Source organism: Magnolia sinica, chromosome 9, assembly GCF_029962835.1.
Source record: "Magnolia sinica isolate HGM2019 chromosome 9, MsV1, whole genome shotgun sequence".
Classification (NCBI taxonomy): Eukaryota; Viridiplantae; Streptophyta; class Magnoliopsida; order Magnoliales; family Magnoliaceae; genus Magnolia; species Magnolia sinica.
Genome location: NC_080581.1, coordinates 61,263,401 through 61,286,036, shown reverse-complemented (window position 1 = coordinate 61,286,036; position 22,636 = coordinate 61,263,401). Strand labels below are relative to the sequence as shown.

The window sequence follows — 22,636 nt, the reverse complement described above, 5'->3', positions numbered from 1 at the left end:
TCTTGGTGCTTGTGAGTGGCTGTCCTAAGGTTTCTTCTAGCCGTCTAGGGGGCTTCACCAAGGAGACCCCCTTTGTCCCTACCTCTTCATGGTTGTAGCTGAAGCCTTAGCCGGTTACTTGCCAATGGTCAAGAATCTAACCTTATCAGCGGCTTCAAGGTGGTCCCTTCATCTATTTGAGTCTCACAATCTATTTGAGTCTCACACCTCCAGTTTGCGGACGATACTATCATCGTTTGTGTTGCTGTTCCTGCCATGGTAGATAATCTCTGTAAAATTGTTGCATGTTTTGAGGCAAATTCGGGCCTAAAGATGAATATTGTGAAAGTTGAAATGTGGGAATCAATATTGAGGATGGGGAGTTAAACAGGTTGGCCTCGGTGTTTGGTTGTAAAGTGGGTTCCTTCCCTTCCACCTATCTGGGCCTTCCTCTTTGCATTGGGAAGCCCGCAAGGCATCTTTGGGACAAGGTCTTAGAGAGGGTGGAAAGGTGGCTGTCCAAGTGGAAGAGCTGTTACCTATCCTTGGGTGGCAGATTGATCCTCATTAAAACAACCCCATCCAATATGCCATTGTACTTCGTCTTTATTTAATTGCCCCAAGTCTGTGATGGATAGATTGGATAAGTTGAGAAGGGACTTCCTATGGGAGGGGTCGGAAGATGGCTTCAAGTTCCACCTGTTGAGATGGGAAGAGGTGTATAAGCCGCTCTCTCAAGATGGAGGGGTTCGCTTGTTGCGGACTATGAATCAAGCTCTTATGGGTGAATGGTTATGGAGTTTGGGACTTAGGAAGGGAGATTTTGGCATGGAATCATTGCCTCTAAGTCCGGCTTGAATGAAGGGGGATGGGAGACTAAGGAGTCCTCCCTTGACAGGTCTTCTTACATTTGGAGATATATAAAGGTGTTGAGAAGGAAATTTAGGGAAGATGTCTCGTTTTATTTAGGCGACAGTGCTAGAATTAAGTTTTGGAAGGATACTTGGCATGGAGGTCAATATTTGCAAATTTGATTTCCTTAACTTGGTGAGTATCCCGCTGACGAAAGATCTAAAAGTGGCAGATTGCTTCTCCCATTCAGGTTTGTTGTTTTGTTGGTTGCCTCCTTGTCGAAGGTCCCTAATGGATAGTGAGTTTGAGTAACTTCAATCACTCATGACCCGGCTTCAGCTAGTAATTTCCCCAGGTGGGGTCGACTCCTTGGTGTGGTCCATCCACAGTTCGGGGAGATTTTCTATCTCTTCCTTTTACAAGCTTCTTTGTGCAGGAACATCTTCCGATGTCGGGGATCACAGCTATAATTTCTGGTCTTATTGTGCACCTCACAAGGTCACTGCGTTTATGTGGCTGGTTCGAAGGAATAAGGTGCTGACTATTGACAACCTTCAAAAGCAGGAATGCCTATTCCTAACATGTGCTGCCTATCTGATTGAGGTCCTGAATCTGTTGACCATATCTTTATTTCCTGCCCATTCAGCGCCAATGTATGGGCTTTTTTTCTGTCCATCTTTGAAATGTCGTGGGTCATGCCATGGTCAGCTTTGGACCTCCTTTGGGCCTTGAACAGTGGTGGAGTTAGCAAGAAGATTAGGCCGATTTGGAATTTGATTTTGCTGGCAGTTTGCTGGGCCATATGGGGCAAGCAGAATAGGCAATGGTTGCGGGATTCTTCAAGGACTATCGATGCTATAGTGCTGTACATTAAAGTTTTAATTTTTGAATGGTCAGCTTGTCCAAATGTTGATTCTAACCTTGTAAAGTCAGTTCTTGGGATGTAAATCTTTTGCCTTTTTTGTATTCTTTTTCTTGCTTCGCATTTGCTAGTGAGGCTTTACTATTTTTCTGTGTACCTCGTTAGTTTTACTATCTTTTTCTGAAATGGGCGTTGCCACTGTTTTCTGCTGACATTTCATCAGCATATCATATTTTGCTGAGTTGTGAACTGTAGTGAATATATAGATTTGCTGAAATGGTTTCACTTTTGTTGATTTTGTTTGCAGCGTTAGTGACATGTAACACCTTTTACAGTTACAACAGAGGTCTTATGCATTGTTAATTACCTTTATGGATTGCCCTCTTCATATCCTTGTTGTACTAGGTTATGACTAGGACCAAATCTTATTAACTATGAATTTAAAGTTTGTTTCCAAAACTTTCCAACTTAGTTTGAAGCTTATTTTTTCTTTGCTTCTGCACCTTCAGGATTCAGATGCTTCGATTAGGAAAAGGGCCCTTGAGCTTGTTTTCCTTCTAGTGAATGACAGCAATGTGAAGCCTTTGACAAAAGAACTTATTGAATATCTGGAAGTAAGCGATCCAGATTTCAAGGGGGATCTTACCGAAAAAATTTGCTCCATTGTTGAAAAGTAAGTGAAAACTTCCGTGCTTTGTAAAATTGTCATTTTTTCCCCTCAACGGAATTACTTATGAATTGTTTATAGGGTTCTATAGATGCATAATATTATCTTCTTTGGCAAACACACACACACACACACACACACAAACTTATAAATTGTTTATAGGTCCAATCTGGTCCAACCTCTGGTCCAGTTGTCTGATCCATGACATCAAAACGACATCATAGATGTATAAAATCAATAAATAAAGGGTTTACCAGTTGATGGACGAACTGCCTGACCTGGGTTGTTGGACCATTTAATCTGCAGTTTGAACAATCTCTTTCCCAGAATGGGGGTTGTTTAGCTACCCAGCTCATTTTGGTTGGTGGATATGGTTCGGTCCTGCTTTAAAACGCTGTTAATGGTGGGGGCCTTAGCATGAAACCTTACAAAAGAACTTAAATGCTCATGAAGGGCTATAGCCTTATTGCCGTAATTTGTTTATTGATGTGACTGGAAAGTGGTTCTTGATTGGTGTCAAACCAGGACTTGACCCAGCAGATATTGTTTGGCCTGAATTACAGTATTTTTCTGATGATGAAACATTCTTCCCGCATGAGCTCCATCCGATCAAAGATCATGTGGGAAGAAAAGCAATTGCCTGTCTATGCAAGCAGTCAAGATAGTACTTAATCCAAAACTTTGAAAAGAAAAACACCTTTCTGGAAAAAAATATCCTGGAACTTTCATATGGCAAGACAGCCTCTACAAAAGAAACATTACAAAGAACTACGTATTCCTTCATAGAAAGTCTTCTTGACTATAACTCCCTTTCAAAAGCATTTATAGGAGATCTTTCTTGCGCCAGTAATCCTCCTCTGATGGAAACATTTTAGAAGTGTTTAGTCATTTGACATATGTTACTAACTTCCACAATCATTTATTGAAGCTCTATTAAGTTGTAACCTAATTCAATTGAAAGGTTTCTACCTTTGTTTCCTGATTTTAGGCCATTTTTTTTTTTCTATTTTTTCTGCAATACCTTTGAAATGAAAACATTTTTTCTATTTTTTTCTGCAATACCTTTGGGGCCTGTTTGGGCGGTGGGATTAGAAGGGATTAGGTGGGATGGGATTCATCTGGTCCTGTGCCAATTCCACTCTATGTTTGGGAAGACTGGAAAAGCTTGGAATTACATTAAATGGAATTTGCATTGGGTCTTGTGCCAATTTCACTTAATGTTAGCAAATTGTGTAGGTCCCACCATGATGTGTGGGCTATATCCACACCGTCCACCCATTTATTGAGATTATTTTAGAGCATGGGCCAAAAAATCAGGTAAATCTAAAGCTCAAGTGGACCCCACCATAGAAAGCAACGGGGATTGAATACTTACCGTTGAAAACTTCTTTCGGGCCACATAAGTTTTGGATCTACCTCATTTTTAGGCCCATGCCATAAAATGAGGTTACAAAACAAATGAACGGTTTAGATATAACACGTGTGTTATTCTCATTAATTTCAAATGACGGTGGGTATATCCATTCAATGTACCACCATATTATCAACAAAGCATGGCATTAATCTTATCCCATGGCAACAGGGGACAATCCCTGCCATGGGTAATAATTATGTTTTTTGAATCCCATCCCACCTAATCCCTTCTAATCCCACCGCCCAAACAGGCCCTTGAAATGAAAACATACCTTTGAACTTTCATGGCAAGACAGCCTCTAAAGTGTTTAGTCATTTGACATCTTTCTTGCCCACCTTTGAAATCAATCCCTATCACTTTCTGCAATACCCATGCGTCTTCCCTCTTTGGATTGGGTGTCTTTGTACATTCCTTAATAGGATTGCATAAAATATAGATTGATGAAGTAAAATCTGTGTTGCATTTGCACCGATATGAAACTTGTTGATTGTAATCATCTTGATGATTATAATCAACTTATGAATGGGCTATTAGATAGTGCTTGATTGTAATCAACCTATGTAACTGTCTTTTGCATTGTGCTTGTGGTAGCTTTGTATTGTTATTGCTAGTCCCAAGCCTCAATAAAGGAGGGTTATGTCAGGTTGGCAGCTGGTGTCAAGCTTATTCCATGAGTTCCAACATGAATCCAAAAATGGCAGAAAATGATTCTTGTAGCGGACCCTGATTAGTTGAGATATGTGTTAGAATCCGACATTGGTAAAATGTTGGATTAACCAAGCAGTACGAAAGATTATTAGAGGCTTTGAAAATTTACTTAAAAAAATATTTTATATAAAAATGAATGATGGATAGGACTCGTTCTATTAGAGCATGGGATACTTTGATGGGGACATCACGTGCACATGCACACGCACGCCGCCCCCCTACGCACGTACGCAAGGAGGAGGGCCCCATCGTCGATCTAGATCGATGACGACGTCCATGGAGGGCCCCATAGTTAAAACACTAATTTTTGGTTTGTTGGAGTGGGCACGATAGTTAAATAAAACCCATCTGGGTTCTCATGATCGTGGCCCACTAGTCTGATTAGTCTCATCTTTTAGGTTTTGCTTATTAATGTTATTTAGAGTATTATGGACGGTGTAGATTGCTTTGATTAGTTATTATTTGTGTTTACTTCATCGCCAAGTAATAGGTTGTACACATGGTGCGAGTTTTAGGGGTATGAGGTTTTCTTATAAATAAGCACCCCTTGTAGGCTTTTTTCTAAATGAAGATTAATAAAATTGCTTCGTTTTCCTGCTCTTTTCCGAGTTATGAAAACCTAATTCGGTGAGAAGCCCTCCCTTCTTCGAAGGGTTAACTATCGTGGTGCGAAGCCACATCTATCCCGATTCGCTCCCATCTTCTACCATCCACCCTTCTCATCTCCCACAATCATCTGCGCTACAAATCTGTCCTTTATTGTAGCAATTTTCCTCTCTTCAGCAGAATTTCAGAATTTGGCCCTGCAGGAGGGCTAAAACTTCGGCAGAGCACCACGCCCAGACCGTACATCGGATCGACTTGAAACTTAGAGGTTTTGAAGCTCATCCCTGGCCGACCAGACCCAAGAGGGTGATTTTTGGTTTTGTGGGTCCCACACACATGCGGCCAGCCATCAGCGCACTTGCGTCAAGCCCAACCTGCTGTCCACACGCGCGGGCTGGTTACAAGTTCTCTCTCTCTCTCTCTCTCTCTCTCTCCTCTCTTTCACTCCTTTCTCACCTGATTTCCCTAACCTTAACCCTAGATTGTCCTAAATCTCTAATTTCTATTCCTTTTCTTTAACCCTAGGGTTCCCCGAATTGAACCTATGAATCCCTTGGATTGGGGAAATATTTCTGTCCATGTGTGGATGAATTTACTCTTCTTTGAGCATTATTTGGTCTATAATTTTAATTGATCCAGCCCTAGCATGTGTAGGCCTGGACCCGCATAGATTCCCCTTGTTGAGTGCTTGACGTTATGTGGGATGTGGAATTTTGTGTGATTGTTTCTGAACTAGTAAGCTTGGTCGCATATCACATTTAAATTTTCATGTCCTACATCAAATTTGGTATCAGAGCTTAGGGTTCTTATAGGGGAATGCATTACATGTTTAGGGTTTAGTTGTTTATGTCCACTACGCATCAATTCTCATCATATATGGTTGTTTAGAGGTCCATAAACCCCGACATAAGCTGCTGAAATTTTCTGTTATCCCCTTATTTGAATTATTTTAGAAATTAACTTAGCTTTCTATTTCTAGGTTTAGAAACTTTCCTTTTCTGTTTTAGAAACTATTTTTTTAGAAACTTTCTTAATCTGTTTTTAGAAACTAATTTCCTTTCCTTCTTCTTTTTTAGAAACTAGTTTACTTTCCTTTTTCTTTTTTAGAAACTTGCTTTCTATTTTTAGAAACTTTCCTTTTTCTTTTTTTAGAAACTAGGTTGCCTTTTTAGAAACTTTCCTAATTTGTTTTTAGAAACTTTTCTTTTTCATTTTTAGAAACTAGGTTGCTTTTTTTAGAAACTTTCCTAATTTGTTTTTTTAGAAACTTTCCTAATTTTTTTGAGAAACTTTCCTTTTTCATTTTTAGAAACTAGGTTGCTTTAAAAAAAAAAAAAACCTTATATTTTGACAACTATATTGCTGAATTTTGGTAGCGTTGTGTAGTTTTCCTCATATAGAGTCTCATAGGATCATTTAGTCCCATTTAGTCGCATATAGTCGTAGTAGAAGGTTCTTAAGTTGAGTTAACAGTTGTATGCCCACACGTATGGGTTGTTGTTTTGGCTTGCACCCTACACTAACATGGAGCAATTGCAAGAATCGGTGAACAAGTTGATTCAGCAGGTTGAGTCTTTGGGTAAGCGCTTGGAACAACGTATGGACCAACGCTTTGAGCTCCTTGATGTGTGCATTACCCAACTAGAGACCTCTGCCAGGGCAAACCCCACTATTGGGGAAGATCCCCAATCTCAGGCAAGTGGTCAGAAGGATAAACCAAGGAATGGAGGTGGCTAAGGAATCAGTTATGGGTGCGCACCCGTGCACCTACCCCGTGAGGTACATCAAGACCACTATGACCTCGATGCACAACTTCTCAGAGGAGTTAGAGTAGATGTCCCCACGTTTGATGACCACTTGGACCTTAAAGTTTTTCAAGATTGGTTGGCAGACATAGGCTACCTTTTTGAGTGATACGACATGTACGGCCTTGTGGCTAGAGAGAGTGCACCAGAGGCTAGTGTGGAGTTACCCACTGAGGCCATTTCGGTAGTGGATGAGTTTTGTGATATCTTTCTTGATGATCTACCGGATGAGTTTCCCCCTATGAGGGTTGTACAACACACCAGGACGTGGGACACCATACTACCTATAGCCGAGTTTGCCTTTAATAGTTTTGTTGATACGTCCACAGGTTTAAGTCCTTTTGAAGTCGCTACTGGTTATAAACCTAGGAAACCAATTGATCTTGTCCTTATGTTATTGTCCCATAGGCCGCTAGAGTTTGCAGAGTCTTTTGCGCATCACATTCATTCATGACATCAAGAAATCAGGCAGAAGATCATGACTAGTAATGAACATTACTCACTTTCTGCAGACCAACACAAACGTTTCAAGGAATTCAATGTAAGGGACTGTGATGGTCCGCATCAGGCTAGAGTGGTACCCTCAGGGAGCCGTTCATAAATTATACGCGCATAGCGCTGGACCATTCAAAATTATAAAACGAAACAGTCTCAACGCGTATGCAGTAGATCTTCCACCTTCCATGGGAATTAGTCCCACATTCAATATAGAGGATCTAGTTGCATTTCAGGGGACCACTGATGCATTGTCAGGCCTGTCACCTAATCATCCTGATTCTCTAAACCTTTTCCTTAATTCATGGCTCCCTCCCGACCCATCTTCCCAGCCTCTACCTCCCATACCTACCCTTCTCACACCCAGAGAGGAGATAAAGGATAGTCTGGACTATCAGTAGTTTCAACGTCGGACGGTGGGTTTCAGAATTACCTAGTTAAATGGAAGTCACGCCCAGCTTCAGACAACATGTGACTCACTGAGGAGGAGCTTCAGAGATTTGATCCTGACATCTTGGAGCGGTTTAGGAGTTTTGTTTCGCCAGTGGCGAAATCTTTGCAGTCGGGGAAAGTTGATGGGGATATCACACGCACACGCACACACACGCCGCCCCCCTCCCCTACGAATGTACGCAAGGAGGGCCCCACCGTCGATCTGAATCGATGATGACGTCCAGGGAGGACCCCCTAGTTAGAAAACTGAGTTTTGGTTTGTTGAAGTGGGCCCGATAGTCAAATAAAGCCCATCATGGGTTCTCATGATCGTGGCCTACTAGTCTGATTAGTCTTACATTTTAGGTTTTGCTTATTAATGTTATTTAGAATATCATGGACGGTTTAGATTATTTTGATTAGTTATTATTTGTATTTACTTCATCGCTAAGTAATAGGTTGTGCACATGGCGCGAGTTTTAGGGGTATAGGGTTTTCTTATAAATAAGTACCCCTTGTAGGCTTTTTTCTAAATGAAGATTAATAAAATTACTGCGTTTTCCTGCTCCTTTCCGAGTTATGAAAACCTAATTGGGTGCGAAGCCCTCCCTTCTTCGAAGGGCTAACTACCGTGGTGCGAAGCCACATCTATCCCAATTCGCTCTCATCTTCTACCATCCACCCTTCTCATCTCCCACAATCATCTGCGTTACAAATCTGTCCTTTATTGCAGCAATTTTCCTCTCTTCAGCAGAATTCTAGAATCTGGCCCTGCAAGAGGGCTGAGACTTCGGCGGAGCACTACGCCCGGACCGTACATCGGATCGACTTGAAACTTGGAGGTTTTGAAGCTCAGCCCTAGCCGACCAGACCCAAGAGGGCGATTTTTAGGTTTGTGGGCCCCACACACGTGCGGCCAGCCATTAGCACACGTGCGTCAGGCCCAACCTGTTGTCCACACACGCGGGCTGGTTACAGGTTCTCTCTCTCCTCTCTTTCACTCCTCTCTCACCTGATTTCCCTAACCCTAACCCTAGATCGTCCTAAATTCCCAATTTCTATCCCTTTTCTTTAACCCTAGGGTTCCCCGAATTGAATCTGTGAATACCTTGGATTGGAGAAATATTTCTGTGCATGTGCGGCTGAATTTACTCTCCTTTGAGCATTGTTTTGTCTATAATTTTAATTGATCTAGCCTTTGCATGTGTAGGCCTGGACCCGCATAGATTCCCTTTGTTGAGTGCTTGACGTTATGTGGGATGTGGAATTTTGTGTGATTGTTTCTGAACTAGATGATCTAAAGCCTGGAATCTCGCATATCACATTTAAATTTTCTTGTCCTGCATCATACTTCTTCAACATGTTTTCTTTTTCTAAGAGTAATAATTATATGATACATGACTCCTTTGGCATAGTTGTGCCATAAACATCGAGGTATATGTACCACATGTAAACTAAGAGGTCTCAGCCACATGACCCATCATACTCTACTGGAATATCATTAACTTTCTCTCTCTTCCTCTTTTAAAATTTTGATATTAGAGATTATTTATTTTTTTTTTATTTTTAATTTTTTTTTTTTTCATTTAAATATCCAAGACATCCTTTGGAAGGTAGTCATTTCAAAAGTGATAGGGATTGATGTAAGGTGGGCAGCGGGACATTTAACTTTTGTGAAGCAATCATGAAAATCCTATTATGAATATAATTTGCAAAACACAAATGCTCATAATAGACCAACTTCGGAAAAAGGCAGGTCATAAAAAAATATGTGCAATGTGAGTGAGGGATGAGGAGGGCAGTGAATATGCTTGTTAATTTAAAAATTTGTTGTTGTTGTTAACATGTAATAAGAGGAGAGAAATGAGAGAAACCAAGAGGAGAAAGAGAGGGGACTGCAATAGCCTTAACATGCCTCCACCTCGATTCTTTATTGCATTAGGGCTTCACTAATTAATGTAAAATTTCAAGGATGCCCTTCACCCTTTTAAGTCATTGGTGACTTGTAGTACATCAGCCTATGGTTCTAAGAATACCCTTCTACCTAGAGATGGTCATTTTGCTTGTAGAAAATTTCACAACTAAGAGCGCCCTCTAAATATCTACAGATGAAAAGCACAACCTCCATATGAGGAATATGAGAAGCCTGCATGAATTTACTGACCACACTAACTGAATAAGTGATATCTGGCCATATAATCTTTATGTAGATAAGATTTCTAACAAGAGGATGATATCTTCTTGGATCATCAAATAGCTTCCCTTGATCCATACTCAGCTTCTGATTTGTGTCGATGGGAGTTTCGGTGGGCTTGGTTCCAAGAGGGCATATCTCTTCGAGTAAATCCATCACATACTTTTGTTATGACAAGTTAATGCCCACCTTCGACCTTGTCACCTCAATACCCAACAAGGATAAAAGGCGACCTAAATCCTTTGCATAAAAGCATTGTTGTAAAAACTTTCAACTTGTCAATACATGTATGTCACTACCGGTGATGATGATATCATCCACGTACATAACCAACTTGTCAATACATAGAAGCTTCACTTTGTCTTACAAAGACAGAGTGGCCAGCCTAGCTATGCTTCATCCCAAACTCAAATACCACATTACTGAATTTGTTGAACCAAGCTCAGGGAGATTGTTTTTAAGCCATAGATTGACTTATTAAGGTCGCATACTTTGTCGGACTCCCCTAGAGCAACAAAGCCAGGTGGTTGCTCCATATATACTTATTTAATAAGATCTCCATGAAGATAGACATTCTTTACATCAAGTTTGATATGGCGGTTAATTCAGATTTGCGGCAACAAAGATAACAACATGTACAGAGTGAAGTTTGGCCACAGGATAAAAAGTCTCTAGGTAGTCAACTCCAATGGTTATTTATTTATTTAGGACAAGTCTCTAGGTAGTCAACTCCTATGGTTTGAGAATACCCTTTGCAACTAATCAAGCTTTTAATTGATCCATTGAGCCATCGGGGTTATACTTCACCACATACACCCATTTATTTCCAATTGCACGCTTTCCCGCAGGTAGCTCAACTAATGTCCAAGTTTGATTTTGATAGAGTACAACCATCTCTTCTTCCATAGCACGTCTCCACCCATCATCGTTGAGAGCTTCCTGGAAAGGGTGAGGAACAAACATGGACAACAAAGACAAAGCAAAAATTTGAAATTAAGGGGATAAACCAGGAAAAGAAACAAATGTGATATATGATGTTAAGTGTAAGAACGTAAACCCAAAGCGATGGGCAAGTCACCTTCATTTGACGGTACCTGTGAGGACTCAAAAGGAATGATTTTTTGATGGGGTAGAAGCATTGATAAAGGACACGTTTGTATGTACTCCATCTCCTGTCTTGGAAAGTCTAGATTAGACCTACAGAGGCAGATCTACACGTTATACAGGAACATCTTCCATGAATGAAGTGTTGTTTGGCAGAATGGGTAGAGTAGTAAAGCCTTCTTCAAATTGCGATGACTGTCTTCCCTCAGAAAAATATGGAGTATGTTTAAAGAATGTAACATTGTCTAACATATAACGTTTATGAGTAATCCTATTATATAACATTTTTTTTATAAAAAAATTATTTATTTATTTTAAATCCTTGTTAGGTACAAGAATCCTCAAGAAAAATGCATGTCACAATTTTTGGTTCAAATTTGTTAGGAATATGGTCAAAATGATGTACGAGACACACACAACCAATTCCCTTAGGAGAAATTGAAAATGTTTGACTTGGAGGACATAAGATAAAGAGAGTATATTTTCCATCTAGGACTGATGAAGGCATTTGATTTATTAAATAGCATGTAGTCAGAATTGTGCCATTGTAAAATGTTTTTGGAACCTTCACATTTAACAACAATGGCCTAGTGGCCTCAAGTAAATGTCGATTCTTATGTTTTTCTTCTCCATTTTATTGTGGTGTGTGTGCACATCAAGTTTGGTCAGTAATGCCATGGGATAGGACATAGGAGATATGAGTTAAAGTCATGAGATACATATTCCCTCGACATTGTTTGAATGTAAGAATACACACTTTTTTATTTTTTTATTTTTTTTTATTTTTAACATCTAATTTAGTATGTACTTGCATATGATATTCCTGAAAATAAGAGAAAACTTCAAAATGATCCGTCTTTTAGTATAACCATGTCATTCTAGGCAATTATCCATATAGGTAACAAAACATTTGAAATTAGATAAATTAGTAATATGAATTGGATCCCAAACATCAGAATGTATCAAATAGAAAGGTTTATCACTTCTTTTATCTACACGTGGAAGAAATGACACTTTATGATGCTTGCTTAATTCCCAAGCTTCACACTCTAGCCAGACACATACGACAATGATGAGACACGACTCTTTAAATTACTTAAGAGTCCAATTATTCCATTGTTGTGGTAAAAGAGTCCATTCACTTCATGTCCTCCACCAATTATCCTCCCAGTCTTTAGATCCGTAAATTCACAATAGGAATGATAGAATTTGGCAGAACAATTTAAGGATTTGATTAGTTTGCTCACTGATAATAAACTCAATGAAAATTTAGGAATATATAGTACTGACGATAATGAAAGAGTTGGGGTAGGACAAGCAATACCTACCCTAGAGACACGGGTTGAAGTACTCTCCACTAATGTTTCAAAGGAAATAGACAAAGACTGGACTAGCTGGGACAACATGCTGTGCTTACCGGTCATATGATCAGAAGCTCCACAGTCAATATGCCAAGTAACACTCTCAGAAAAATTATACCTGATTGAGCAATGTAGTTGAGGAGGATGAGGCATGAGTGAGTGATCTTTTAGAAGCATGGCACACTCTTCCTTGACAGTGTAATTTTGCACCTGAAATACTCGGCTCAGGATGGGTGGAGACAAGCTTGGAGATATAACCCTCAAAACCATCTTCCAAAGAGCAAACCTCGTTTGCCCAAGCTCGGTAACCAACAAGCTCCCAACATATATCAGTTGTGTGGTTATTGAGATCATAATGAATATACTGCTGATTACCATGACCATGACTTTGGCCATCACCAAAATCTGTGCCATGACCGCCCCATCTATTCCTTCCTCCAAAACAACCTCCCTCAGAATCCGTACCAACAAACAGTCCATTACCACATCCACCTCGTCTTCCCTCATCTCTTCTACCGTATGTAGAGACAAATGCGAACTGATCAAATGAGGATGAACTTTGCGTATTTATATTAGCCATACACTGAACTTGGACAAATGCCTTTATGGTAGATGGAATCAGGATGAAAACCAGAGAAATTTAGCATGCCGTTGCATGGTTTCATAATTTGTCCACAATGGTTGGTACACATTTAGTTCTTCCCGCATATCTCTCAAGGTTGAATAATATTCTCCCACACTATTATCTCCCTGTTGGAGAGCAAAAATTCGGGAGGAACTCATACGTACAAGTTCTTCTTATCCGAATACATCTTCCTTATGTTTTTCCACATTTCTTTCGTTGTCTTGAAGAAGATTACATTCCATACTATTCTACAACAACTCTCTAACCTGCGCATCTTCTGTCACCCAATCGGCATATTCTGTCAGGTCTTTCGTAGACTTTGGGGAAGTCAAATACTTAACTCTCTTACCTGCAGGAAAAATTTCTACAGATGTGGTCCACTGTAGGTAATTTGCTCCGTTAGGTTTAGTCAATGTGATTTGCAGATTCATTGACTTGGATGGAGATGAGAGATTACTCTGGGTTTCATTCTTGACATCCATATTCAGAGAAATAAAGAAAATGAACACACAAGGGAAGAACTTTTCAACTTAATATTACCAAACCCGCACTTTAGGATGACATATATCCATGAAAACAATCAATCGGAAACATTACTTGCTTCATGTCTTTCACTCCTACACTTGATCTACAATCTTGGCCATCAACAACTTCCACACACAACTATTGTCTTCAAAGCTGACCATTTTCTTTAAATCTGATTGTAAATCTGACTATAGATGCATGATAGCCCACTTTGGCCCATCATAGTGGTAGAATATGAAATTGGGCCTTGTACAGCTTCACGGAACATGATTTTACCACTCACTAAGTGGTTGTACAATGAGGAATGGATTTAGGTTAGATCAGCCCCAAATACATTAGGGTTCCACCGCAAGAAGAAGAAGAGAGATGAAGAAGCAGGAGAAAAATGGAGATTAGACAAGGTATTTGATCAACGATGCTTTGATACCATGTTCTTAAACATGGAGAGAGAGAGAGAAGAGAAATGAGAGAAACGAAGAGGAGAAAGAGGGGGGACTGCAAGAGGCCTCACATGCACCCAAATCTATTTTTTATTAGATTAGGGCTTCACTAATTAATGTAAAATTACAAGTATGCCCTTTGCCCTTTAAATCAATGTAGTACATCAGCCAATGGGCTAAGACTTAACCCAACACATGTTTTGACCCAGAAACCAAATCAAATCACATAAGAACTGAATTTGGCCCACTAGACTACATGTGTGACATGGGGATCGCATGTGCAATCAAACCGAGGAAAAAGCATTTGAGAATCCAACCAAGGAATACCTATGTCCATGTATCCAGCTAAAAATTTCCGGGAATATAAGACGCTATTTCTCATCGTTATTAGTTCTAGATAACAAAAGTTTCTTATCTACTGAATGTTCCTGTTGCAATGTCCTATTAGTGTGCTTAAGAGGTTTGAATCATTGCAAAGGAATTTCTGCAGAGGGGAAATGGTGAGAAGCATCCCTTAGGCTCAACCCGGAGCAGGAATAAAAAATTGGACATAATGAATCAAGCCTTGGTTGGAAAATGGTTGTGGAGATTTGGGAGCAATCAAGAAAGCCCATGGAGGCATATTATAGTATGCAAATACGGTGTAAGGGAGGGAGGATGGTTTACTAAGGCCTCACCAAATTATCATGCATTGGGTGTTTGAAGAGTGGAGCAAAACTGAGGACCCAGGTCTGTTAGATCGGGGATGGTTCTTGGTATGAGTTTTGGGAGGACCGCTGGTTCGGCATTGAGGATGATTTTCCTTGCTTTATGAAGTTGCGCTGTCCAAAGGAGGCTACGGCCTCACACTCTTCAGTTTGGTCACAGGAATTTTAGAGATGAGGAGATTAAGGTTACCAGAATGCTAGGTTATCTTAGGACGTTAGGCCTTATTTCTCTTGTGATAGGTGGATTTGGTCCTTCCACAAGTACAACAAGTTCCCGATTATGCCTTATTATAATGCTCTAAGTTTGGGATTGGGGGATAGAGTGGATGCTCCCACTGCAAAAGTTTGGTCTTATCTTGGACTGCCTAAGGTTGTGGCTTTCGGTTGGTGGGTGGATGGGAGAGGGGTTAAAAAGAATGAACCTGATTATTACAAATGGGTGCCATATGCATTTGAGGGAAGCTGAAACTGTTGATCAACTGTTCATCCAGTGCTTCGCATTGGTCTGTGGCGGTAGATTTCACCTTATTTGACCTGACATGGGTGGTCCTTAAATATGTTGATCTGCTATTTCAGTCAGGAAATTGGACATCAGGGGCAAGAGAAGGCATGCAATGTTGTGGGTTAGTGTTCCTCAGGTGTCTCTGGTTGCTTTAGAAGGATAGAAATAATTGAGACTTTAACAGGAGGGGTCTTTTAGAGAGCGAAGGGCATGCTGTTTGATCTGACTTTTGGTTTAAATTTTGTATGGGATGTAATTGGACGGTTCTTTCTTGCTTGTTGAGGGATCTCCAGGGCAATTTGAGGGGTGACGATATTGCAACATCTGCTCCTTTTCATTTAAAATTGTAGCGTTTCTCTTTTAATAATAATTTTGCACTCGAAAAACATTTCTTGAGGACTAATTTCTTCACTTCATTTCTTTTTAAAACTTTTGTCAACAAGAATAGAAAACTGATCATGGCTGTATTTTAGTTTGTTTTTATCAAGCATCCAGTTACAAATAATACATGATGAAACACATCCTGTTGAACATTTGCAATTTCTTTATGGATGTCTATTGATCTATTTCAGGGATTCTCATCTTTGTGCAGGTTTTCCCCTGATAAGTTATGGTATATTGACCAGATGCTCAAGGTTCTCTCTGAGGTAGGCAATGTTGCCATCGCACAAGAATGACAAGATCTATCTCCTGATTTTAGGTTTTTTCTTAGAAAACGCCTCTTAACGAATTCATAATTTTATTAGATAGTCTATTGTTAGATTTGCATGTAAGATTCTATCTTGTTTCTTTTGGCATTTTCTTTAAAAATACTTTTATTGCAGGGAATCCGTGATAGGTCGTAAAGAAAAACATGCTAATTCATCATGAATATAAATCTCTGTATATAATGCCAGTAGTTTTGGATGATTTGCCTATGCAATTAATTTTTAGGAGAATCCTTAGGGCCCGTTTGTATTGACCGTCCCGATTGAATTGTATTGTATTAAACGGGTTAAAATACATTATACAATGTTTGATTTGGAGTTGAGATCCGTGGAGTACCATGCGCGCGAATACATCATTTCATCAAAAAATTCAAATGACGGTAGTGTATTGTCAGACAGCTCTGCTTCTTGCAGTACAACCTATTCAAGATATTGTATTCACGTGCGATAGAGGCTGCGTCTGTTGCAGGGGGTTTTCTATCTGAGGACAACCGAAAATTCCTACTCCAGCATCACCTTAGATCATCTCCCACCTTCTGCATGTGGCCATTCAGCAAAGAAGGTTCGCTTCTGAAGGTCTGACTTTCATAATATAGTTGGAAAATACACTTCTTACCACGTTGGATCGGGGCAAATCGAGAAATCGTCCACCAGATCGGACGTAGGAAAGCCGATCATTTAGGTACGAATATCTGCCTTCCCGATCATACTGCGATATGCATCTATCCTGAAACCATGAGCCGATTCAGGTTATAAGTTGCATGGCCCTCTTGGAGTGTAAGAGGCCCTTTGTTGATGGGGTATATATGGTCTGTGTATACACCCTTATCTGTGAAATCCCTATTCCCTTTCTAGGTCTGCCTATCTTTGAACGGAGTATTCGAGTGACTTTCAGATCGGATCGACGATCCGATCACATGTTCTGGCTTTAACAAGTTGTTATTTTTTCTCTATTTTTTAAAACAATTTTTCTTTATTTATCCCCCTATATTCTGTCTTTTTTTTTTTTCCTAGAGATTGTACGGATAAAGACAGTGGGCCAGATTATGGTGGGTCCCACAACTTGTAGATGCACGGTTGGAATTGGATCACCTCACAAAAATGAAAAGGTTTCTGATGTTGGATACTATGTGTCCCAAAATTCTGATCGGACGGCATCGATTGGCTATTTGGCCCTAATCGAAACAAAATCTGACAACTAAAATAGATGGACGGCGTGGATGGCTCGCGGACGTCATTGAGGGACCCACATAGCCCCTTAGAATCAACTCTACTCTAGCAGCTGTTGAAAATAGCCATTGTCGTACAAGTATCCTTAATATTATACGTATATACAATACACAGCCCTAATATGTTGTATCCAAACATTGATTAGATGAAGAATACATATACTTGCCCGAACAATTCCTCCTATCCAAACATTGATTTATGGCTTGTTGATGTGGATGTATTCTGAAATTGATCGAACGTATACATGAGCAGTAGTTGGATACAATACAATACACCCTTATACGTCAATCCAAACTGGCCCTTAACCTTAAAATTTGAAAGTAGGTAAGTGGGATTTTCAATTTAGGTCGGATTATTTGGGGATTATTTGGGGCATTAAAAATGTGAGTCATCAACTGAGGTTGTTTTTGTCATTTCAAAATGGCATCTAGCATCTACTTTCTCTCTCCAAGATTCTCTAGCTGCCTACTTTCCCTATCCCGATCTCTCTCTTCCTTCCTCTCTCTATGTACAAAGCATGTGCCACAGCCCTAGTTTCCTTAACCCAAAAACTTATCTATATCTTTGTATTTTAATTAAAGTTTGATAAAAGTATGTGGGGTCCATAAGCTTTACATCTATCTATATTTACTCGGGCATCTATTGGATACTAATCTGATCCAACCATTTTTATGTTCTACATTATTGAATGTGTCAATTACAGTTAGGATTGGATATTACAACCCTCAAAATTATACAATCTTGGTATATGGGTACTATGATCCTCTCAATTTTGATATATTAGGTTATTGTTGTTGTGATTGTCTAAATTATTACTTCTTAGGCTATAGGTACGGCAAGGATCTGATACATGTGTGCGGCAGCTTTTCTTTTGTAATTTTACTATGAGGATATATTTGCACTATCACCGTGATATCAGGGATATAGTGCCCATGGTGTGTATCGTTTGAGTTTTATACATATGCACCACATATACAGTGGCATGTGGTCATGCGGACACATTTTATCTATCTGCTCCCAAAGCCTGTTATCGGAAGAGAATAAAAGCATAGACTTAATTGACATAATTGTATGTCTTGTCCTCTGTCAATTTTACAAAAAATCCGCCCAGCTTGCGATCTCTTCTTCGAACCAATGCATTTATTGGCAGCTAAAATGCAGTTTAAAATCCTGTCTATCGCACACAAACGTCCTTTTTTATGATGAAAATATCTGACTCATGTCTTCCTTCAGTCTTTTAGAAAGACATTTTCCATCTTTTTGTACACGTTGCCAGCAAGGCTTATCGGAGTGAAGACTCACTGCCCCTCCAACCTTCAGAATAAGAGCACTGAAAATGGTATCAAGAGCCTTGCACAGTATGGTTCTATCTTGAGTTTCCTTGAAATTGCTCATGAGGAAATCTTTCATGATAGCTTAGCAGTTTTGTAAAAAGGCCACAGGGAAACTGTTACTTGGTCCCAGTGTCTTATCTCTTCACATACTTTCACAGTTGACTTGAGTTTCCTTGAAGTCTCTCTCTAACTAAGTGTCCATATCGGAGGAAATCGGCCTGAAATGCAGCCCATTGTCTTTCGTCTTAGGATCTTTTTAGCAAAGAAACACGTAACAAAATCCACAATCAATGATTTTATAAGTGGCATCCCTTCCACAAGATGGCCATTAACCTGATTTTTATGATTGTGGTTTTGACGCTGCTTTCCATTAGCAATCGTATGGAAAAGAACAGTATTGGAATCCCCTTCTTTTAGCCATATCACTCTTGACTTTTGTCTTCATGCTGCCTTCTCCCTTCCAAGGATCTCATTGTACTATGATTTCAGAGCTCCTAATTCCTCCCTTTCTTTCCTATTCAAATTGCCATATTCCTCTTTCTTTCCACCGTTTTTACAGAAGTTTGAAGTTCCTCCTTGATGACATTATCTTGCCCAAGCATCTCTGTGCTCCATGTTTTTGGCTTGCATTGATAAGTTGAAACATTTTTCATGAATCGATGCCCAACATACCTTCCACATTGCACTCATCCCACCATGCAGCAGCTAGATGAAGATAACCTTCTTCATCCAGCCACCAATTTGAAAACTGAGTGCGAAAGTAACTGCAATAATTGAGGGTTCCAAACAGATGGACGCCTGATTGATGCAGGCCTAGGAACAAGGTATTCCATGACGGTAACAGTGACCGTAGCGGCCACCATTGTTATCAACTTTTTATTTTTATTTTTGAAAAAAAATCTATTTTGGCACCATCATGGGCCCATTTAGAGGCCATTATGGGACCATCATGGGGCTCTTACGGTCCATTTTTTCTGTAACCGCCGTTACGGCTGTTTTGGCCCTGTAACACGTGATGGTTACCACTGTTACCATTACGTAACGGCATGGTTACCACCGTTACCATTCCGTAATGGCCATTATGTAAACATTTTAGCATACAATGCCTCGGAGTACAGACTGAACCACCTCCAGAAACTGAGCGTCCCAATCCACAGTAATCAGGAATCTGTTCTAACAGCAAACTGGCTGCTCTTGATTATTACTTCGCATGTCTCTCATCACAGGGGAAGAATGAACTATTTCAATCTACAAAGTCTGCAAACCTCCTAGATGTAGTCATCTTTCAACCACTTGATTATTCGAATGCGAAGGTGTTGAAATTCCCCCAACGCACCAAGGAAGATTCCACGTCCCAAAAGCTGTTGATCATTCAGACAATAGATCTTTCCTTTGACTGGATCAGTTGGCCTCTAGACTGAAGATATAGTTTCTAGAAACCATCTTCCGCTGAGCGGCAGCATAAAGACAAAGAAAACTCTCCCCATCACAGATCATCGACTGTGATTGGGTAACAATTCCACATGACGATGAAGCCCTTTGACTACTCCCTACATGTCGTTGACATCCCTATCTGAACACCAGATCACATTTGATCCTTGCCAGATTTTGAATTGCTCTTCTTCAATCTGGATTGCCATGGCTCTAACGTTCCACGATATTTCTTTATTTGAGAACTTCTGGATTTCCTTCCCTGACCTTTTGTAGTATCGACTTTCAACTTGCTACCTGTGTCATCTCATTTTGCAACCCCATCTACCATCCACGGTGGATCATTAATGAAACCATCCGTGTTCCATTTGTGCTAACAGATGCTTGAGCAATTCAGGATTTCCAGAATAAGATAAATCCCAAATTCACTCCCAGATCAACCCAAGAGTTGCACTTGTTGTCTGGATGGACTCTGACATACACAGTCATCTTCTTGATATTCTGATGTTTTTCATCATTGCTGGCAAGTTTTTCAGAGTCAATCACTCTGTATTAGCCATGTTTAACCCTGTATTTATCTTCTCTGAAAGGATGCGAGGATGCTTCAAGATTTCTGCTACCCAGTGAAGAGGCTGACAATTGCACTTCGTTCCCCATTCAGTCCCCTCTTTCCAAGGACCTCCCCCCTGCTAGCACCTGAGGATGTCATGTATTAGGATTTCTGGTAGCACAGTGTGGAATGTGGGAATGTGAACAATCATTAACATCATGAAAAGAGGAAGTCCTTGCATGATGTTAAAAATTCACAAAGAAACTCTTCACATGTTCTGCTGTAGCAATTGGTCTATTCTTAACCATTTTCAGTCAAGCCATTGGAAGGCTTTACTGTACCGATGGACACTTACAAAGATGGGGTTTGAGGTAACTTCCAAATATGCCTGTTTGTTTGCACAATTGCTTGTTGTTTTAAGGGCAATATTGGAAAATATATTGCTGAGACCATTTTTTTCCTAAAAGAATCCAATACATGTGAGATATCCTTAGCTGTGTTCATTTGAGAAGTTGTCAAATTCGGGCTGTCAATACGCATGTCCATATGTCAAAATTGATGCTCATAGCCAGGTGAACTTTGATGCACCAAAGGCCAAGTTCTTCTGTATTTGAATTTGGAGCGTGTGCTATGGGATGTGGTTAGATGTAAAATTTTCTTTTTGATGCATTTAGTATGCCTATTTGGTCATTCTAATGCCTTTTGAAGTGCAAGCCTTGGTTGATTGAGAAGCTTTTTTAAAATGTTGGATGGGAAGTGAGGGAATAGAAACATGGATACCTGTATTTCTATCTGGAATTTGGTTTGGATTTGGATCCTTATTTGCTTGGCACTCTGAAAGGATCTTTTGATCTTCGCATGATGGATACTTCGATCTGCATATGATGATGTTGGATTTGTGATTCAGGGGAAATCAAAGGTTTGTGATTTTCTGCAGGATGATAATCTACGTTCTGCACTAGAAAGGGTTCCGTGTTTGCCCTGGAAATATGAAGGGCTAGTGTTTTGCTTGGGAAATAGGGTTTTTGGATTACCTCAGGCGAAGAGTTTCCCCATCTGTTAGAGAGTGCAACATCCTGCATGAATTACTAATCCAAGGAAAACAAAAAAAAAACTCCAGTTTAGTACTTACGGATACATTTTTGAAATATGAATATTGACAGAAATATTTCCATAAGATTGGTACTTTTGTAGCTTGTGTTTATTAATGTTTTAGTTCTAACAAGGAGAGCCTGTGCTTTTAATTTTATCTTTTTCTTTAAGAGGGCATGTATGATTTCTCTTAATTTTCTTCATTCCCCCGTACTGGTTTAATCTGATGAGTGCAATATGTCTTAATTTTCTTCATTCCCTTGTATTGGCTTAATCTTATGAGTGCAATGTGAATCATTTAATTCCTCTCATGTTTTCTATTTATTTCATAGGCTGGCAATTATGTAAAAGATGAGGTATGGCATGCCCTTATAGTTGTTGTCAGCAACGCTTCAGACCTTCATGGATATACTGTAAGATCCCTTTACAGGGCGTTCCAAACTTCAGGTGAACAGGTATTTTACATTACAAATCATAACCATGGCTAATTAACAGTTCATGTAATTTGTTTTGCTCTTTTTTTTATTTTTTATTTTTTATTTTGAGGTGGTTGTTTAACTTAAATTGCGCAGGAAAGTCTTGTTCGAGTGGCAGTCTGGTGCATTGGAGAATATGGTGAAATGCTGGTTAATAATACTGGGGTGCTTGATGGAGAAGAACCAATGACTGTAACTACATCATCTCTATAAATGACCTTTTTTATGAGCTTACCAGTAATTGCTTTGCGTCCCTTTTTGTTACCCTTTAGAAAAATGATCTGGTGCTGGTTATCTTTATTAGTGTTCGAAATATTGGTATCACGTTAGCGCATCCTTGGGATATAGATACGTATCGGTTATCGCACGGGATACATTGTTTGTATCAGGTAATTTATCCAAGGTGTTTAAAAACGGTTTCGTATCGGCCGTAATGGCTGATAGGTAATGGTAACGGTCGTGACCGTTAAGCATTACAGGGTCGTAACGGCCACCCCCTCAATTCTGTAGCCATAACGGCTGTTACCGCCCTGTAACG

The 22,636-nt window shown here is 39.8% G+C and overlaps 1 protein-coding gene across 1 annotated transcript in view; it reads left to right on the top strand.

Annotated features, from left to right (window-relative positions):
- The window catches only part of LOC131255501 (AP-1 complex subunit gamma-2-like), a 101,910-nt gene that overhangs the window by 54,086 nt on the left and 25,188 nt on the right, over positions 1-22,636 (top strand). Inside the window, exons 8-11 of the mRNA XM_058256242.1 lie at positions 2,203-2,366; positions 15,871-15,925; positions 21,955-22,077; positions 22,195-22,290. Coding sequence (XP_058112225.1) covers positions 2,203-2,366; positions 15,871-15,925; positions 21,955-22,077; positions 22,195-22,290 — 438 coding nt within the window. The remainder of the gene's footprint in view (positions 1-2,202; positions 2,367-15,870; positions 15,926-21,954; positions 22,078-22,194; positions 22,291-22,636) is intronic.